At 38.5% G+C, this 20,664-nt stretch overlaps 1 protein-coding gene across 1 annotated transcript in view; it reads left to right on the top strand.

Annotated features, from left to right (window-relative positions):
- LOC124803111 (protein sly1 homolog) overlaps positions 1-20,664 on the top strand; it is a 245,983-nt gene that overhangs the window by 190,425 nt on the left and 34,894 nt on the right. Inside the window, 3 exon segments of the mRNA XM_047264268.1 lie at positions 9,440-9,624; positions 9,790-9,869; positions 10,005-10,143. Coding sequence (XP_047120224.1) covers positions 9,440-9,624; positions 9,790-9,869; positions 10,005-10,143 — 404 coding nt within the window.

Raw genomic sequence — 20,664 nt, 5'->3', positions numbered from 1 at the left:
AACAAAAAATATTAAGTTTTTTCTGCAGAAAATATTTTTTTGTGAACTTCCTAATGGGGGAATATTAATGAATGTAGTATCAGAGGTGGATTTTTGTGTTATGCAGAGTCTCTGAAAATTTCATTCATTTATCTATGATAGTTTCTGATATAATTGGACATATGTACTGAAAATTTTAGTTTGCGGGAAATTGACTTTAAAGAAAAAACTTTTGAAATTTGTTACTTACAGTTAATTAAAACTGTCCTGCAGCATATGATGGCCCTTCTTTGGCCTCTAGCAGGTCTTCCAGCTTCTTTTTTCACCTTCCTGTATGTTTGTCTTGCTTTCTTGGCCATATTAGATGCAGACCTGTCTGCATCAGCTATCCTCATTTTATCACAGTGTTGCAGCCCAGTGATCATATTTTCACCAGGATTAATTCCCAGCTTTTTCAGTACCAAAAACTTTCCAATATTACCACAGTTGAATGTAATAACAGCATCATGAACTAGTTTCATTGAATGCATGCCTACAAATACAGTTTTAGGAAGGCAGTTCCAAATTGTGCTGTTGAAACATTCATTTGGGTTCTGTGTCTGCCCATGCAGACATTTCCTTAGAAAGTCAGGATGAGCCAAGTCTCTGAAAATATGTTTAATTGCTGTAGTAACAGCAGCAGGAAGAGAATGCTGGTGAGAATAAGATTCTCCAGTTGCCTGAGCCCTTTTGTATTTGCACCACGAATTTTCTCCTGATGGACACAATCCATGACATGACATGTCACCAGTAGAGGACTTACAGAAGAATATGGCCCAAACATCTCTCTTCATTGCCTCCAGATTTTCTTTATTTCTCCTAATTGCCTGCCCATAGTATACCTGCAAGTTTTCTATTTCAGTTTTAGTTAACCGACCCTGTCCGGTCAACAATTTTCCATCTATTAATTTTTTTCCTCTCATATCAACAGTTAGTTTTCTCAGCCTTGTTCCCAAACGTTTTTGAACATGGCCTACACGTTCTATTTTGCTAATAATGGCATCTCCATATGGCTTAGTTCACCACATTGTTGTATGCCTTACTGTCACCATTGCCCAAATATCTGGTGTACCGTACGTCTCTTGTTTCTACGGAGCGATGAAATATTTTTTGTACTCAGTGAACTTCCATACCATCACTTGTTCCTCTAAAATTAGCCACACAGTTATGTTCTTTATGTTGATTGATTTTACAACATTTGCAATATTTAGACATTATCTCCACATCTAACACTTTACCGGTGTCTACACTCGTGGCAGTCACTACTCCATTCAGAGAAGTATGTCCTCTTTTCTGCCAACTTCCATCAAGTGCAACTGCAATATTTGGTGGTTGATGTAAGTTCATCACTGAACAAAATGTTCTCCCTGCAGCCATGCCCTTGCCAATTGATCATAAGGCATAAACTAATCTAGTATTGATTTCATAAGGGCCACTTGCATCTGGTTTTGAAGAACTCATAAATGAGGTTACAGCTGAGCATTTCGTACAAATTAAATCCAAAGCAATTGGTAGGCCTTTTCTCCCACTGGCACTCTCACAAATTTTCACACTCTGTGACTTACCACACTGTCTACATTGTACAAATTTAGAAATTACATCTGATAATATTTTCGAATTTATAATAATGTTACGGCACCCCTTGTCACTTACAGTAAATTCGTTGTAACTCTCTTGAAATGGTGAGAGCTTCTTTGATGATGCACTTGTTGAAGAATTACAATTAGAAATATCATTGCCAGGCGACATAACCTCTTGTACAGAAAGATTTCGAAACTTGTTTCCTCTAAATTGTCATTTCTTGAAAATGCCTTTACATTTTGTCATCTTCAATAAAAACAACAAAACACACATAAACAAGCACTGGAAACATAAATATAACAACTACTTGCAATCACACTTGAACAAAACTAACCGCATGTTTGAAAGTGTGTTGCTTACAAATAACAGAAACAAAAGAATACTGACTGCTGCATTCCAAGGATAGCCAACACACTTGAGAGAAAACACCTAACATGCAAAATTTTTTTTCAGCAAAATCCTTTTCAAAGTACTTAAATAAAACCTTAATCTATCAAAATATGATGAAAACCAAAAATTGATTTTTTGCGACCTGAACCATGGTGTAGTCCCCTTAAGAGTGCAACTGGAATTCCACTGTTAAATGCAGAGGAGAAAGTGAATAGATGGAAAGCGTACACTGAAGGCCTCTATCAGGAGGAAGATGTGTCTGATGTGATAGAAGAAGAAACAGGAGTCGATTTAGAAGAAACGGGGATCCAGTATTAGAATCAGAATTTAAAAGAGCCTTGAATGACGTAAGATCAAAAAAAGCAGAAGGAATAGATGACATTCTTTCAGAATTTCTAAAATCAGTGAGGGACGTGGCAACAAAATGACTATTCACATTGGTGTGTGGAATGTGAGAATCTGGCAACATATCAGCCACATAATTCCTAGGACTGCAAGAGCTGACAAGTGCAAGAACTAAAGCTTAACAGCTCATGCATCCAAGTTGCTGACAAGAATAAGATACAGAAAAATGGAAAAGAAAATTGATGATGTGTTAGATGATAATCAGTTTGGCTTTAGGAAAGTTAGACACCAGGGAGGCAATTCTGACCTTGTGGTTGATAATAGAAGTAAGACTAAAGAAAAATCAAGACATGTTCTATGATTTGTCAACCTAGAAAAAGCATTTAACAATGTAAAATGGTGCAAAATGTTCAAAATTCTGAGAAAAATAGAGGTAAGCTATAGGGAGAAACGGGTAAATACAATATGTACAAGAGCTAAGAGGGAATAATAAGAGTGGACAACCATGAATGAAATGCTTGGATTAAAAAAGGTGTAAGACAGGGATGTATCCTTTCACCCCAACTGTTCAATCTGTACATTGAAGAAGCAATGATGGAAATAAGGGACAGGTTCAGGAGAGGGATTAAAATTCAAGGTGGAAGAATATCAGTGATGTGATTCGCTTCTGACGTTGGTATCCTGAGTTAAAGTGAAGAAGAATAATGTGATCTGCTGAGTGGAATGAACAGTCTAATGAGTACAGAATATGGATTGAGAGTAAATCGAAGAAAGATGAAAGTAATAAAGTAGCAGAAAAATGAGAACAGTGGGAAACTTAATATTGGGATTGATGGTCATGAAGTAGATGAAGTTAAAGAATTCTATTACCCAGGTAGCAAAATAATCAGTGACGGATGGAACTAGGTGAGCATCAGATAGAAGTCTACTAGTATCAAACATAGACTTCAGTTTAAGGAACAAATTTCTGAGAATCTTTGTTTGGAGCACAGTGTATGGTAGTGAAAATTGGACTGTGGGAAATCTGGAAGAGAAGAGAATTGAAGCATTTGAGATGTGGTACTGCAGACAAATGTTGAAAATTAGTTATACTGATAAGGTAAGGAATGAGGTGGTTCTGCACAGAATCGATGAGGAAAGGAAAATGAAAAACATGGATAAAGAGAAGGGACAGGATGATTGAACAACTGTTAAGACATCAGGGAATGACGTCCACAGTACTGGAGGGAGCTTTAAAGGGCAAAAACTGTAGAGGAAGACAGAGATTGGAATACATTCAGCAAATAATTGAGGACATATATTGCAAGTGCTACTCTGAGATGAAGAGGTTGGCACAGGAGAGGAATTCGTGGTGGGCCACATCAAACCAGTCATAAGACTAATGACTAGAGAAAAAAAAGAAAAGATGTCGGTAGTGGCAACCATGTCAGTTTCAAAATAAATACCTGCAACAGAGGCAGCCTTTTTATTTGAAGACTGGTTTACTGTTGCTGAACCGGGCCAAAAATTGAGTGGAGAAACATATTTAACTGTTATTTATTTTTGTGAGACATTGCTGCTGATGTGGGTACATTTTACAAATCTTTCAAAGTTCGGTTTGAATTTCTTATTTACATTCTTCTTCTACTTCTTCTTCTTGGCTTCTTAGGGACTTGGAGATCTTTTGCTGAACTCAAATGTTACCTCCAAATGCTTCTATCTTGCGATACCTCCTGCCAATTTTTTTGCCCATCTTGTTACATATTGTTGTAAATTCATTCAGTCATGTATTTCTGCGTCTCCATTATGGAATTTTACCAAATGACTTCTTAAATATTCTTAAAATCACTTGATCTTCTTTCACTCTCATCAGCTGGCCTGCCCATTGAAGTAAGTCTTCTGGAATTTATTATGTTCATTATTGTTGTTTGATGTGATAACATGTGGACTTGTGTGTGGTGTCTCCTCTTCCAGCTTTGCAAATTATCATCGTTGTATGGACCAAATATTTTCCTATAAACTTTGTTTTCAAAACTTGTAATTGTTGTTCTTCTGCAGTCTAGAATTTTCTGTATGGAGTAGTAGACTCTGTTAACATTTTGCGGTCTCATTTTTGCTTCTGCTTGTCTCTGTCATTGCACCCAGGAATTTTAACTGGTCAGTGCATTGAAATTTGTGTCTTCCGATTATTAGATGCAATAGGTTGTCTTGTTCATTTCTGAATCTTTGAATTATCATTAATTTTGTGTTTTGATCATTTACTTTTAGGCCAAGTTTGGATGCTTTTTCTGTGAACTCCACAGATAGCTGTGAAATCTTTCTTTCACTTTTTCCAATGACCACTATCCCATCTGCATATGCTTACACCTTAACTTTATTTCTTTGGAGGAGCCTAGCAGGTAACAGTTCGAGTCCATCACATCTCTCTCCAAGACTACATTAAAGAGAAGAGGGAACAGAACATCTCCTTCTTTTAGTCCAGTTTTATTTTTTAAATGATTTATTCCATTTAGCAAAACACTGCTTATATTATTATCCATGCACATTTTCAGAAATTTATAAGTTCAATTGTAAATCCAAATTCTGTCATTACATTCCAGAGGCTTTGCCCGTGAATGGAATCATACACTTTTGTAAAATCAATGAACAAGTAATGTACTTTTTACTTACATTCTTATAGTGTTTCATTTATTGTTATGGTTGCAATTATATTGTCAGTATTGGATCTATTTCTATGAAAGCAATTTTGATGATTACCAGTTATACTTTATGCATATGTTTTCAAGTAGTTTAGCAATGATTAAGATAAAATCATATAGACTTTGTTAACCAGTGATATTTCCTGACAGTTTTTCAAGTCTCATTTTTACCTATTGGGATTATTAGTGATTTCGATTCTGTTAGTATGATATCAGTTTTCCAAATTTCCTGAATCAGGTGAAACAAACGCCTGTGCAGTGCTTCTCCTCCATACTTGAGTATCTCAGCTGGAATACTGTCAGTTCCAATTACTTTACCATTTTTAGGTGTTTGATACAATTCACTGCCACCTCATATATGAGTTTTGGAATTTGGTCGTCATTGGGGCTGCTGCTTAAATTTTGTAATTTGTGATTCTGGACCAGAATCAATAATCATATTACCATCATTATCCTTTCTCACCTTAGATTTATAGTAAAACCTTATTAACACTGGTTTCTGTATACACTTCATCCCAACTTTGGTTTGCTAGCTCTCTTGAAAAATCTTGCATTGTGATTTCTGATTAAAGTAATCCTGCTGTTTAGGGACTTTTTCTGTGTGTGAGTTTACTGTTATTGGCAGGAAATAAGCAAAACAAATAACTTTCGGAGGTGGATAACTCTTGGTCACTAAAGTCCTATGAGTGTTTGTTGAATAACTGACACATCAGTGCTGCAAAACACTGTTCATAGATTCGAATGGGAAATACATAGCAACTGCTCTCTTGGACACCTATAAGCCATCAGTTTTTTCATTGGAATCACAATGGTCAGTTGAATAATGATCTCAGGATCCTGAAGTAAGCAACAGGCTAATCCTTATGCTAGTCAAATGTCACCATAGGTTACAACAAAGTCCAAATCACAGCCCAAGAGAAAACCGAATAGTGTTGGGTTGTTGCCAATAGGTATACCAGAGAGCTTGCTCTAATCATCATCTGGTTGACAAGTAGGCTGCAGTGGTGGTGGCAGCCCTTAAATCTGCTGCTGGTGTTGCCACATGATCTGGCGCCAACAGATGTATCCTTCCGCATTGCACCTACCGACCTTATCAGACATATGCATTATTATATCGACTCATCCATTTATTGAGTTGGCCAGATTACAAGAAGACATTGGTAGACAACCTTTTTCTCTCTATGTTTTATTCAAAATTTTAAAAATTGCATTTAATTTAACATTGTCAAAAGCTTTTTTTAATCTACAGGTACTGTAAATGTGTGTTGGCATTTAACCTCTCTCTCTCTCTCTCTCTCTCTCTCTCTCTCTCTCTCTCTCTCTTCTAAAATAATTGTAGCTTTAGTATTTCTTTGTGTGTTCTTTAATTTCTCTAGAACCTAAACTCATAATAGCTCAGAGACTTTACTAACTTTGGGGTGCCACTCTTTTTCCTAGATAAGAGTTAAAAGTACTCACAGGTTTGGGAGTACTGAGATATATGGAAATACCATATCAGAAGGATGAAAAAAAAAATAATAATAATAATAAAGAAAGAAATCCCAAAAATAATAATGAACTGTCAACCACTAGGAAACAGATTATTAATTAGTCTAAGTGGGTGGGGAGCCAGGAAAGCCACTAATCATGAGCAGTAGAGGCATATAACAAGGGGACATAACAGACAAGATCCAATCTTTGGAGAAAAGAAGATGATTTACATCTACAGTAAGTGTGCTACCTAAATTAAGTAGTTCACTTGCTTAATTCCTTTTTGTTTTTCTTCTGCTGTATCTCTGCATTTACTGGAGTGCATTTCTTTAATGTTTTCATTATATGTGCCTTAGAAATCCTAACGTATTTCTAAATTTCCCCAAGTTTTTCTTATTGCCTTCACAATTTACTGAAAATCATCTTCACTTTCTTCAAGGACTAGTTGATCATCTGCATATGTAATAACTCTCTCTCTCTCTCTCTCTCTCTCTCTCTCTCTCTCTCTCTCTCTCTCCCCCCCCCCCCCCTCCCCCCTCCCTCTCCCCCCCCCTCCCCTATCTATCTATCTATCTATCTGCTGTTATTCTACGACCAGTATGTCCAATAAACAGGCCTGGAGATATGCTGCAGCCTTGTTTCACTCTCTCCTACTATCTACCTTTTTTCTGCTTCCTCCACTCTCACCTCTCTTATGTCATACTTATAATTAACTTGTTCCAAATTATTTTTGAGTACTCCAAGCAGTATTTTCCATTTTACTAGATCAAAAGCCTTTACCTGAAGTATCAAACACCAACCTATATGTGCAGCAACTTCTAAAGTCTCTGTGCCACATCTCAGTCAGCTTTTCTCATTTTTATTTATTGTTTCTTTACTAGAATTTTTGTTACTGAATCACAAAAACTTATATTAGGTAGTCATCGGACATTTCATTCATAAGATGGCAGATGGAACATTAATTGGTAACAACAGAGGGAAAATTTTCGAATATTTTTTTAGATGTTGGTATGGTTGTGTAACTCAACAGACTGATCGGGAACACTGATAAAGAATTTTTAAAATAATTACATTCTGTGTCTATTGTCATTTGAAACATATACACCCCATCAGAAAATAAGGAAATCATTTTTTGAAGTCCTGTTCATGATGTCATTGTAGATAGTGCACAGTTGTGGATAAGCCAAGGAAGGGAAGGTTTGGCTGTTCATTTTGAAGGAATAATTATGCATTCATCTTAACTGATTTAGGGATATGACTGAAAATGTAAACAAGAATAGCCTGACAGGGTGCAAACATTGTACCTCTTCAATGTGAATGTACTGTCTTAATCACTATACAACCTCACTCAGTAAAAACCATTTAAGATATGAAAAAAGAAATATCAGTGGAAAAGATAGTGTTTCAATCATGAAGTGATTAAAACTGTAGAAAATGTAATATTCAGTGAACTTGCAAGACTGTTGTGAAGAATATCTGTGGAGGAGGGCAACGCCCCAAAACTGAATGAGGATCTAGGTGGTCATATGTACAAGGATGAAGCAGTAGGCTTGGATCTGGCATAATGTCGAGAAATTCAGTGTTTGATGCAGCACATTTGTGGATGTGGTTGATGTTGCATTCTCAGTGACAAGAGGACAGCTGAGCGATAGTTACATAAGAACTGTGGAAAGATGATGAGGAGTGTAATTGGTATTTTTTAACACAGGATGATTGGATGTTAGCTAAAACTATAGGTCCACTAGGACAGAAATCCTCTCTGTTGCAACAAAAGACTGAGACGTTTTGGGATGGACTGAAATGGTTAGGCTTCTGTACTTTGAAAAGCAGTTAGAAGAATGTGAAAGAAATTGGGGTGAAGGAAGAGATGGAATAGAGTGAAAAATTCTGGAATTGATCTATCATTTTAAGTGTGTATTTGAAGCTGTGGATGGCCGCAATTTTCAACTTTTACAACAATTATAAGGTCAGTGTCACCAAGAACGGACCTAGGGAAGGAAACTGATGAGGTAATGGTAATGCTTGATGGTCGTAATTAGATGGAGGTATAAGTTAGACTAACTGAAGCAAGTTTTGGTGAAGGCTTTGGGTCAGTTTGTCATAAGGTTGATGACAAAAGACTGCACTTTAGGGAGCAATGTAGAGAGTTTTCCAGCATCATTAAATTTACACATGAGGATGCAAACTGAATGCTTTGGAAAGGATGCTAATGTGTGCAGGTTTTAGTTTAACAACTGTGTTGTGGATTTATGTGTATTCCGTAGTTTGAAGGGCAATGGCATTGTCGATATGAGATATAAGATTAGGAACCCTGTGACCCAAAAGAGTGCAGAACTGTCAGTCTTATACTTCACAGTACCAAACCCATTGCTTGTATTATTCTGAGAAGAATGAGTAAGCAAGTTAGTGACCAACTTGTTAGAGGATCTGCTTGCCTTCAGGAGAAAAAGGCAAACAAGAAATGTCATTGCATTTGTGAGAACATTCGTAGAATGAATTATGGAAGTCAACAGAGAGACATATCCATGTTTCATTAATGGGAAAAAATTTAGATCAAGAAAAGTGGAAAGTACAAATTGACATGTTGAAACAAAATCAGAAAATAATAAAATAGCTGTACCTAAGACAAAGCAGTTGTGAGAATGTAGCCTCTATGGGCTGCCACCAGGCTAGTTTCTCCATGTGCACAATGTATCTTTGAGACAAGTGTTGGATACTGTCAGATGGAAAGCTGTTTATGTGCTTAGAGCTTAAAAATGTCTAGCAGTTCCCTCAAAGAAATTACTGTGTGGACTAAATATTCACTGTTGAAATTGAGCTGTATGCGTCAGAGGAAGTCAGAAATATCACAGCAGATAGTTTTGAAAGGTGGTCACATTTATTACATAGTAAAATAGTTGTCATAATTGTCATTTAATTAATTGAGTATAACATAATTATGTATTTCTTCTGTTAAGCAATTCTCAACTGTATCAAGTCCCGTCGTTTGGACACGTTCTTTGAATTTGAAGAAAAAATTATGAGCAAAACAACCCTGGATCGGGGCATTATGGAATTGCTTGCTGATGGAGAAGCTGGTACACCTGAAGACAAACTCCGTCTCTTTCTTATTTATTACATATGCTCACATTCAATGTCAGAGGTTAGAAAACAACAGATATATTTTTTCTCATATAGTTATGACAACAATCTCATTTGTCAGTTTGAAGTCATGTTTTTAGTAACAACAAAATAATTTAATTATTCTGAATGAATTCCTTATTTAAGATATTTTCTATTTAAATAATTTGATCATAATTTCTTACAGGCTGAGTATGATCGTTTCGCTGTAGCACTGCAGAATGCCGGTTGTGATCTTCAGCCTTTGTCATACATTAAGAGGTGGAAGTAAGTATGTTTATAAAGTTCTAAATATAAGTGATATAATTATGTTGTGTATTCTAAACATTCAGTCGTTTTGGACACAACTTTCCATATTCAGTAAATAATTTTTTTACTGTTATATATTCTTTTTTCAAACAGAGCATATACAAAAATGGCAGCTACCCATAACCAGTATGTAGGTGGTGGTACCAAAACTGTCAGCATGTTCTCAAAACTAGTTAGTCAAGGATCATCATTTGTGATGGAAGGAGTGAAAAACCTTGTCGTGAAAAGGCATGTAAGTACCATGCACTTATGTCATAATGTATTGTCATTGCCCTTAAATTGCTGTTCATAGTGAGTGGGAAATCATATGTATCTGGGCAGTTTAGGGTAATCATTTTAAATATAAGTATCAAAAAGAATAAATCATTTCCTAGAACTAACTACAAAGTTATGTGCGCACTCACTGATATGCACCACAATTCATGTTGCAAATTTCATATAGATTCCATATGCAGTGATCAGCCTGAACATTATGATCACCTACCTAATAGCTGGTATGCCCTCCTTTGGCAGGGATAACAGCGCGAGCGTGTCATGGCATGGAAGCAGTGAGGCCTTGGTAGGTCGCTAGAGGGAGTTGGCACCACATCTGCACACACACAAATCAACTAATTCCTGTGAATTCTGGGGAGCTGATGAGCTCTAACACCATGTTCTATCACATCCCAGATGTGTTTGATTGGGTTCAGATCTGGCGATTGAGAGGTCAGCGCATCAATTGGAACACACTACTGAGTTCCTCGAACCACTCCATCACACTCCCTGCTCTTGTGACTTGATTCATTATTATCTTGTTGAAAAATGCTTCTGCCATTGGGAAACATTATTGTCATGAAGGTGTGTACATGGTCTGCAACCAGTGTATGATGCTCCTAGGCTGCCATGGTGCCTTCCACAGAACCCATGGATGCCCATGTAAATGTTAGCCAGAGCATAATGGAGCCACCGCCAGCTTGTCTTTGTCCCGCCCATCTGCATGATGAACAGGAACAGGCTGCTGGGATTCATTAGACCATGCTACACTCTGCCAGCTCTGCCACTGCAAGTGCCCAGTGCCAATGGTCACATGCCCATTTCAGTTGTAGTTGCCACTGTTGTGATGTTAACATTGGCACATGCACGAGCTGTTGTTTGCTGAGGCCCACTGTTAGGAGTGTTCAGTGCACTGTGTTTTCAGACACACTTGTACTCTGCCCAGCATTAAAGTCTGATAGTTCTGTCGCCGTTCACTGCCTGTCTTGATTTACCAGTCTGCCCAGCCTTCAGTGTCCGACATGTGTAATGAGGGGTGGCCACACAACCACATAGCATCTGACGTGGTGTCACCTTGCTTTTGCCACGTGTTGAAGACACTTACCACAGCACTCCTTGAACACCTGACAAGTCTTGTAGTTTCCGAAATGCTCATGCTGAACCTGCGGGCCATCACAATCTGCCCTCGGTCAAACTCGGATAGATCGTACACCCTCCCCATTGTCCACACTGACTGCATGCTCATTGATACTCCATGCACCATGCATGTGTCTAACTAGCAGTCCTTCCTCAATAGGTGATGCTACTGTCGCCTCGATGGATTTATATCAATATTAGGTCAGTGGTCATAATGTTCTGGTTGAGTGGCGCAATGCATTCTTTCTTAGTAAGTAAGTACCTGGTGCACTCAAGGGATGATTTTACCTCAGTGCTCGTGGCAATTTTGCCTGATTGACATAACAATTCTGGATAGTATGGCCTTCTAATGGAAACTTTTTGATTGACCCTATACGTATTAAAGAGCATACATGAGAGTGCATCCCTTGCCTCCACCCACAGTTGTCTCAAAAACTGGTGTTAAGTGTTGTTGTATCCGTACTTGACATACTACTTCTTCCATAGTCAAACTTATGAACCATGTCAACTATTGATATATGCCGAGATTATTCATGGCTTCAAAAACCTTATTTCTTTTTATGGTGCCATAACCTCTTTAAAGTCAATAAATATATGATGTGTCACAATATCTTATTCCTTTTTTTTTCCCTTCCAATTTTACCTCAGAGTGGATATTTGACAATAGTTGGCCAGATCTAAAGCATGTGTGATATCTGCTAATTGCTTTTTCTGCAGAAAGTTTTACATGGCAAAACTGAGTCCTTGTAGCCACAGTATCGCTCATTGTTCATCTTACAAAATTGAAAGCTCATGTCCTTTAATATTCTTAGGATTTCCAGCGACTGCCGTTACAACCCGAGCTCTCATTCATTCGTGAAACAGAATTGTTTGTAAGCAGGTATTCGCCTCTCGAATACATATTGAATATTGTACAATATAAAACATTCTTAGAAAAATCGTCGAAATTGCCTACTTCTTTGTTAAGATTGTGTTGCTTCCATGGTTATTTAAAATACGCCAATGCACTGGCTTTAATATATGTGTTTACTTCACTAGAGGTACACTACACAGTTCTCTGTCCCACACCACACACCTCAGCCATTCTCACCTGGCTATTGGCAGAGTTATGGCAAGCACCACATAATGAAGAGGTGTTTGCTTCAGCCTTTCTTTTGAAGACATTGTACTCTTGGAACACTGTAGCTCTTGCTTGTTTGCGTAACACTTGGTGCTTTTCTGATCTGTCAACCATAATGAACTCTTCACAAACAATACAACCATCAACATACGTACACGGGAGAATTCACCACTATATATTGAAGGTATACTCAACAATGCACAAAACAGACTGAAACAGTGAGTGACACTTCGGAGCATCATGTGGTAACTGTGTCTTGGTACTGCACACCTTGTTCTTCTGGTCTGCATCTGTTTGTTTGATTTGTTCTTTGTTTCTGTTGTGTCTCCATTCTTCTGATCTGTTGCTCCATACTAATCACCTTACCTGCAGCATTCTCTATTTCATTACTGTTTTATTCAATTGCTCATTCATGTTATAAGTATAGGTCTTGGAGGATCCTGTCAGTCTGTTTTCCAAATTAATAGCTAGGTGTTCAGCCGAAAATAATATACTTATTTTGTCTTTCTCCTTTAACTTTATGTGCATTCAAAATTTTTCCTTTTATGTGGAGGTGATGATCAGAGTCCATATTTGCACCTCTGGATCTATGGCAAACTAATACATCAGAGTCACGCCAGGTTTCTATTAATATACGAGGTGCTACCCAAAAGTTCCCATAATACACCAAAAAATAAAATTACTCTTTACCTGGATCTTGTTTATCACCATCACCTTTAAAGTAGTGCCCTGTGGGGTGTATACACCGCTCCCAGTCATTTTTCCATGAACTCAAAGCTCCGTCGAATGCATTTTTCGTGAGCCTGTGTAGTACCATTTGCAATTCTGTTTGAATCTTATCGACAGTGTAAAATCTTCAGCATTTTAACTTGAGTTTCATTCTGGGGAGTAAGAAAACATTTGGGTTAATTTCGCAGAGGAGGAGCAACTGTCATTTTGTTTTTCGCAAGAAACTCCTGGGTGATCAACACAATGAGTGACTTCACATCGTGATGATGCAGGAACCAATTGCTGATGCTCCACTTTTGTTGGACAAAACCCTATGACATGTCCCGCGAGACAGCCCCATGACATTGCATACACCTGGATGGTCTGCCTATGACCGTATTTCAAAGAGACATATTTGGGAGTGAGTCTGATTGACAGCTGAGCTGAAGGGGATTGTCACCAAATGATGTTCTGCTGTCTTAATGACATTTAAAACAGTGATAACTTTGCCTGTAATCTAAGGTGTCTTCCCCAAGTATTTACTTCAATATGTCGTGTTTATGTAGTGATTTTTCCAAACTCTCAAATGATGTGTGAGGTGCTAATTGGTGGTGTTTCGTTGTCCTAGCTACACTTCACCAGCTACACACATTCCAAGAACTTTTCGGTAACATCTCGTACGATCAGTTTTGTTCCTAGTATTGTTTGGTGTAACTGACATCATTTTATCTGTATACCTATTCTGGAAACACTTGCTAGAAACTATTATGTTAAGGTATGTTGCAAAATTCATCAGGCATAATCTATTGTTATTATTCTCTTTATGTAGACTGCATTTACCAATGGTAGGAGAGAATACCCGCTCCTGTCCTACCTTAGCATTCATATCTTCTGTCACCATCTTTATATTGTTTTTTGGACACTGTTGATAAACTTGCTCCAGTTCCTGTAGAAAATATCCTTCCCTTCTGCTGTCTTCTCCTCAGTATGGGCATGTACATTTAAGAGAAATTGATTAAAGAGTTTTTCTTTTATTCATATATAATGTATCCTTGGACTTACTGCTTCAAATTCTGTCACTACACCAAATATTTGTTCACTGCTGTGGCCAATGTACTACATAGTACACTGCTGTTTCTGTAAGGTAGCCTGTCCCGTCCATGTTATCTCTTGCAAGACTGGGGATTTTCTCTGCCCAGGGACTGGGTGTTTGTGTTGTCCATCATTTCTTCATCATTCATGAAAGTGGTGAGATTTGACTGAGTAAAGATTGGGCATTTGTATGGGCGCTGATAACTGTGCAGATGAGCCCCCCACAAACCAAAAATAATCATCATCATCATCATCATCATCATCATCTTGCAAGGCTATGATATCAACTTGTAGATTTTCACTACTCCAGTCAGGTTTCCAAGGCTTCAACTCCATATAATGTCTGTACAAACAATGGGGGAAACTCCAGGTAGGAATATCAACAATGTAGGAAAAGACAGATTGCCACTTACTGTAAAGAAGACACATTAAGTTGCAGACAGGCACAATTAAAAGACACACAAAGCTTTCGGCCATAGCCTTCATCAGTGAAAGAAAGACGCACACCGTTCATAAAAACAAGAAAGTGTGCCTCATGTACGCATGACCACCAACTGCAGCCATCCATATTTCCTTGAGCCTTAGTAATAAGATTTTTTTCCATGTATGAGCTACAAGCCTATAGCCTGACCGCCTTTTCATTGGAGGACTATTTCTCCCACTCTCACCTGCCCTGACATTGTTTCTCAGAGGGTTTGGGTCTCCAGTCTTCTGCATGGATGCACAGGTTTCAAGAGTTCACCATCTTGGAGGTGAGAGACAAATCCACTCTCACCTGCCCTGACATTGTTTCTCAGAGGGTTTGGGTCTCCAGTCTTCTGCATGGATGCACAGGTTTCTAGAGCTCACCATCTTGGAGGTGAGAGACGAAATTGAGTATTAGAGGCAAAGTGAATTTGACTTGATTATAGTCGTATTTTACACATCACTATCACATTTTAACCCCAAAAGGTTTATATCTATAACTAATAAATATAGCAGTGATAGGTTTTTGTAGAATGTAAATAGTGTTGAGAATGAAGGTAAAACACACTGAATAGTAGAGGTGTTGAGTCATCAGCAGTCACATGAACAGGACTAAAAAGTTCTTTCATACAAATCATTATTCAAGGTAAGTACGTATGTGTTTGTTCCATTTCCAGGATGGAATGTCTTCTTCTTCTTCTTCTTCTGTTGCTGCTGCTTTGTTAGGACCCTTCAGGATCATGTGTGGCATGTTTTGCACATCTTCTCTCTTCCCAATGCCTCTTCATTCTCTCGCTTCTGCTGTTTCTTTCTTCTTCTGCTAAGACAACTTTGACTTTGGTGTCCAGCCACCTGTGACCATCCACCAACCCTTTATACTTCTCCCTGTCCTGTACTATTGCCTGCAGATTCCTTTTTTTATTTCTACAGCCTTCCAGTCATCTCTGACTTCCTACATCCAGTTGTTTTCCATCTGACATGTAGCATTCCATATGTTCTTAGTCAACCTCTCCTCGTCCACCCTCATTATGTGCCCAACAAATCGTAATCTCCTCTTCAATATCTCTCTTGATATGGGTTCAAAATTTTCATACAGTTCCTGTTGTGTTCTGAGTATCAAGGTATCCCCATGTTTTGTGTATCCAGATATCCCCATGTTTTTTGGTGCCCTATATGTCTGTCAGAATTTTCCGCTCCTCCTTCTCCAACTGTATACAAGCTCTGTTGCCAAGTGTGATTGTTTCTGATGTATACAGAGCAGCATTTCTTACAGTTGCTGTATAATGTCGCAGTTTGGCGTTCCGTGAAAGATTTTTCTTGACATATATTGTTTTCAGTGCATACCAAAGCTTCTGCAAAAGCTGCGCCCTGTTACTGCGGTACTGTTGCTCTTTATGCCACCAGTTATCTTCTCCCCCAAATAGTGAAAACTGTTGACTTTCTCAACCACTTGGCCATCTATCTTCCAGTCAGACTCAGTGTTCAATGTCTTGGTCATCTTATATGCAATCTTCAGCCTGACCTTTTCTGCTGTTTCAGCTACATTTTTTAGTGCTGTCTTTGCCTCTTCTTCTGTCTCATTTAAGAGTGCCATGTCATTTGCAAGTGTCAGGCAGTCCACTGTTGCGTTATGTTTGACCTTGCACCCTATTTGCACAACTTTGATCTTCATGTTACTATTTAGTTGTCTCCACTGTCTCACTACTTTGCCCTAAACCAGGTTAAATAAAATTGGTGACAGTCTGTCCGCTTGCTGGACACCTGTTTTTATTTCGAAGCTGTCTGACAGTGTACTGCAATGCCTGATCTGTCAGTAGTGTTGCTTAATGTTTCCTTTATTATTGCATGTGTTGTAGCATCCAGCCCTCTATCTTCTAACACATCAAGCAGAGTACTTCTGTCAACTGAATCTTAGGCCTTTTGAAAGTCCACAAGTGTCACTATTATATTTTTTCCTTTACTGTGTCTGTTTCATTATCATTTTTATTCCAAATATCTGCTCTGTACAGTTCCTCCCTTTTTTAAAGCCACACTGGTAATCTCCTATTGTCGGCCCCAGTTGTTCTTCAGCTCTGTTCAGCAAGATTCTCGACAAAACCTTGTACCCTATGTTTAAGACAGAGGTGCCCCTGTAGTTATACAGTACTTTCTTGTCCTCTTTCTTGTGTAGTGGTATTATAATGGCTTGTTTCCAGCCTATTGGTATCTTATTTCTCCAGATATCCATTATATTGTACATACTACTTTCTATTTCAGGCCCACTCCACTTGATCTCTTCAGCACAGATACCATCATTGCCTGATGCCTTGTTGTTTTTGAGGTTTTTAATTGCCTCTGCTATTTCTGCTCTGGTACATTGTGTAGACTATCCTGACTTTCGTCCCTAGAGCGTAAGTGTGTCCACTTTACTGTCGGTGCTTCTGCATTCAGCAAATCCCTAAAATACCTGTCCATTTCCTCGCACACCTCTTTCTTGCCTATTTTTATTGTGCCATCTTGTCCTATTATGAAGGGTTATTTTGTCTCGAAGCCTTTAATTCTGTTATTCATTTTTCTGAAAAAGACTCATGATTTATGTTGCTTGAAGGCTGTGTTTGCTTCTTCAAGTTTCTGATTCCATCTACTTCTTTTGGCCTTTCTGATCATTTTGCTAGCAATTTTTCTCGCATTCTAGGAGTTCGACCAGTCTTCTTGCTTTTTACAGGATTCCCATTTCATCCACGCTTTCCTCCTGGTTTCAACTGCATTCTTGTATTCATCCATCCACCACTCGTGCTTCCTTTTCTTATTGTTAGCAGCCTCTTCTTCCATCATATCTCTCACTTTCTTCCAATCATTCTGAACTACCATTATCTTTGCATACTATGCTCTGTGTTTTTTCAGAAGAACTAGGTCGATTCTGTGAGTATTTATTGTCCTATGTTTCCTTGCTCTGTTCAGGGTAGTGATCTGATTCCATTCTGCTATTTTTCCTCACTTTTGTGTTCATAATCTCTCTGTTATTCTTGTCACAGATTGCTACATGGTCTAGCTGTTTTTCTCCAATCCTGTTTCCAGGGGTGACCCACTTTGTTTTCTTGCTTGCCTTAGCTTTGTAATGGATGGTCATTATTCTCATCTTGTGCCTCCTACACAGGTCCACAAATCTCTCACTATTCTTGTTTGCTCTTTGTGAGCTGGATAATCTCCTGCAAGACCTCTAAACTTCCTTTCCATGCCTATTTGGCATTAAAATCTCCTAGCAAAGTAGTGACACTACTTTTGTCCACATCTGTCACTACTTTATCCAAAGTGGACCAAAAATGTTCAGTTCCTGCTTTGTCTTTTTTGTTCTTATCGTTTGTTTGTTTCCTGTTTTCATTGTCAGATATGACAGTCTCTTGTTTATGCCCTTCTACAGAGTCATACTATCCAGGTATTTACGATCTACTACAAAGGCTGTGCCAAACATAAAAAGTTGCTTTGGCTCCCCAACACTGGGTTTCCCTTTCAGAATTACATAACCCGAATCTTGTTTCCTGTAGTGCCAGTATGCCAATCCCAAGTTCTCTCATACTGTCAAAAACTTGCTTTAGCTTGCCCACCTTCATCATTGTCTGTATGTTTACAGTTCCCATTTTAAAAGTCTGTTTCAGTCTGATTTTGTGTTCGTGGTTTAGATTGGATTTTGTGGTACTGGTGTGTTTTCAGTTTTGTTTCGCACATGATGCAGGCTCCCCAGAATCTGATACCCTGCTTGCGTTGACCTGGGGTATATTTGTAATTATGACATGCTTCATAACTGCTTCACAAGCCAAAGTTTCGACTTTGGCTACCGCAATTGCAGTAGCTTGCTTACAAATGAGGGGATTAGCCCCAAAGGATGTAATCAGGCTGTCCCACTGGCATCAGATGCCTTTTGTGGCCAGGATGGAATGTAACAATATTATGAAAAGGAAAGTAGCTACTCACCATATAGCAGAGATGCTGAGTCGCAGATAGGCACAACGAAACAGTAAGAATGTCGCAAATAAAGCTTTCGACCAGTAAGCCTTTGTCATCAATAGACGAGACACACACACACACACACACACAAAAGGGGTCCTGTGTGTGTGTGTGTGTGTGTGTGTGTGTGTGTGTGTGTGTGTGTGTGTGTGTGTGTGTGTGTGTCATATTATTAACGAAGGCCTTATTGGCCGAAAGCTTTGTGACATTCTTTTTATTTCGTTGTGCCTGTGACTCAGCATCTCCACTGTATGGTGAGTAGTGACTTTCATTTTTAAACATACTGTATTGTAATTACAATGTTATGAAAAGGAAACACTGATTTTTGCATGGATATTAATCACAATCTTTTTTAAGTGTAGTTTTTCATAGTGATGTTATAAATAGTGTTGCATAGCTTAATAATCTCATTTTTTTTTCATTTTTCCTTGTATAATTTATTAAATCATAAACTGTGTAGTAAAGTGTTATGCAGCTAATAATAAACCTTAAATGCAGTATTACATACTTTTAATTTGAAAATAGCCCTAAAATGTGATATTTATGGGTTAGGTATCATAAAATTTCTCTTGGTGGAGCCCATGCCACAGTTTCAGCAAAGAAGTCTAAATATCCTAAATACAACCCTGTAACTGTGTGTTTAAAAGGGATGAACAGAACAGTAAAATTGTGATAAGAGTGTGTTGCAGCATGAAGTGGTACAGAAAAGCCTTAATATGTAAATCTACAATAATATTATGAAGAGGATAGATTGCTGCTCACCATATAGAGGAGATGACAAGTTGCAGGCAGGCACAATGAAGATACTATTACACATTTAAACTTTTAGCCAAAAGGCCTTCTTCTGAAGAGAAAACACACACACACACACACACACACACACACACACACACACACACACACGTGACCACTGTTTCCGGCTGCCGTGGCCCAACTCTGGACTGTAAATGTGTCTTGTGGAAGAAGAAAATGGTGGTGGTGGGGGTAAGTGGAGGTTGGGTAGGGGTGGAGGAAGGTTTAGTGCTATTTGTGGGAATGTGCAAGGACATGGTGGTGAGGGGGTACAGCTGCTAGGTGCAGTCAGGAGATTTTTGGAGGAGGAGGAAGGCGGGAACTGGAGCAGAAAAGGAGAGAAGTGAGAAGGGGAAAAAGATTGGCGGATGCATTGGTGGAATAGAAGACTGTGTTGTGCTGGAGTGGGAACAGAGAAGGGGAGAGGTAAGTGAAGAATAGGGACTAGCGAAGGTTGTGACCAGGGGGTTATGGGAATGTAGGATACATTGCGGAGAGAGTTCCTACTTGCACAGTTCAACAAAACTGGTATTGGTCAGAAGAGGCCATCTGATGGTGCAGGCTGTGAAGCAGTCATTGAAATGAAGCACATTGTGCTGGCTGTTGGAATCCCTCCTCCCAGTAATCCCTGTATTCAAATCCGCAGTAGTGGAGCCTTTGTCAGCAGGTAAGATTACAAGGTAGGGATCAGCTTTTAGGTGGTGGATTGCAGTTCTTCCTGCAGATGTGAGGTTACTTTCCATGTCAATGGAATCGGGGAATAATGGTGAAGGAAAGTTTGAGATTTAAAAATCCTGAAATGTAAACAGACTGTTCTTTGGGGGCATTGGGACTGGATCATGGTTGGATGGAGGAGTGAACTGATTCAGACAGATTTTAATATTGGTTTTGTGTTGAGTCAGATTGGTAGGGAAGATGGAAAAAAAGTCCATCCTGGACTTTCATTGTTAAGATGTAAGTCTACTTAAAAAGATATGTTGTGTGGGGAGTGTAATGTCCATGTATAAAATAGTAGAGTAAAGTAAAGGAGAATGCAGATATTATCAAAACAAAATAAATAAAAACAGTTGACACATCACCCGAAAACTGCTCATAGAAATCTAATGCCAGGATTATATTATGTAAGGAAATTATTGTGCATATGTAAAAGAGTAAGGTTGAAAAGAAACCAGTAAGATTGCTTGAAAAGGAGGTATTTGACCT

The sequence above is a fragment of the Schistocerca piceifrons genome, chromosome 6 (genome assembly GCF_021461385.2).
Source record: "Schistocerca piceifrons isolate TAMUIC-IGC-003096 chromosome 6, iqSchPice1.1, whole genome shotgun sequence".
NCBI lineage: Eukaryota > Metazoa > Arthropoda > Insecta > Orthoptera > Acrididae > Schistocerca > Schistocerca piceifrons.
The sequence above is the reverse complement of the archived record's forward strand: the minus strand, read 5'-3'. Positions and strand labels throughout refer to the sequence as shown.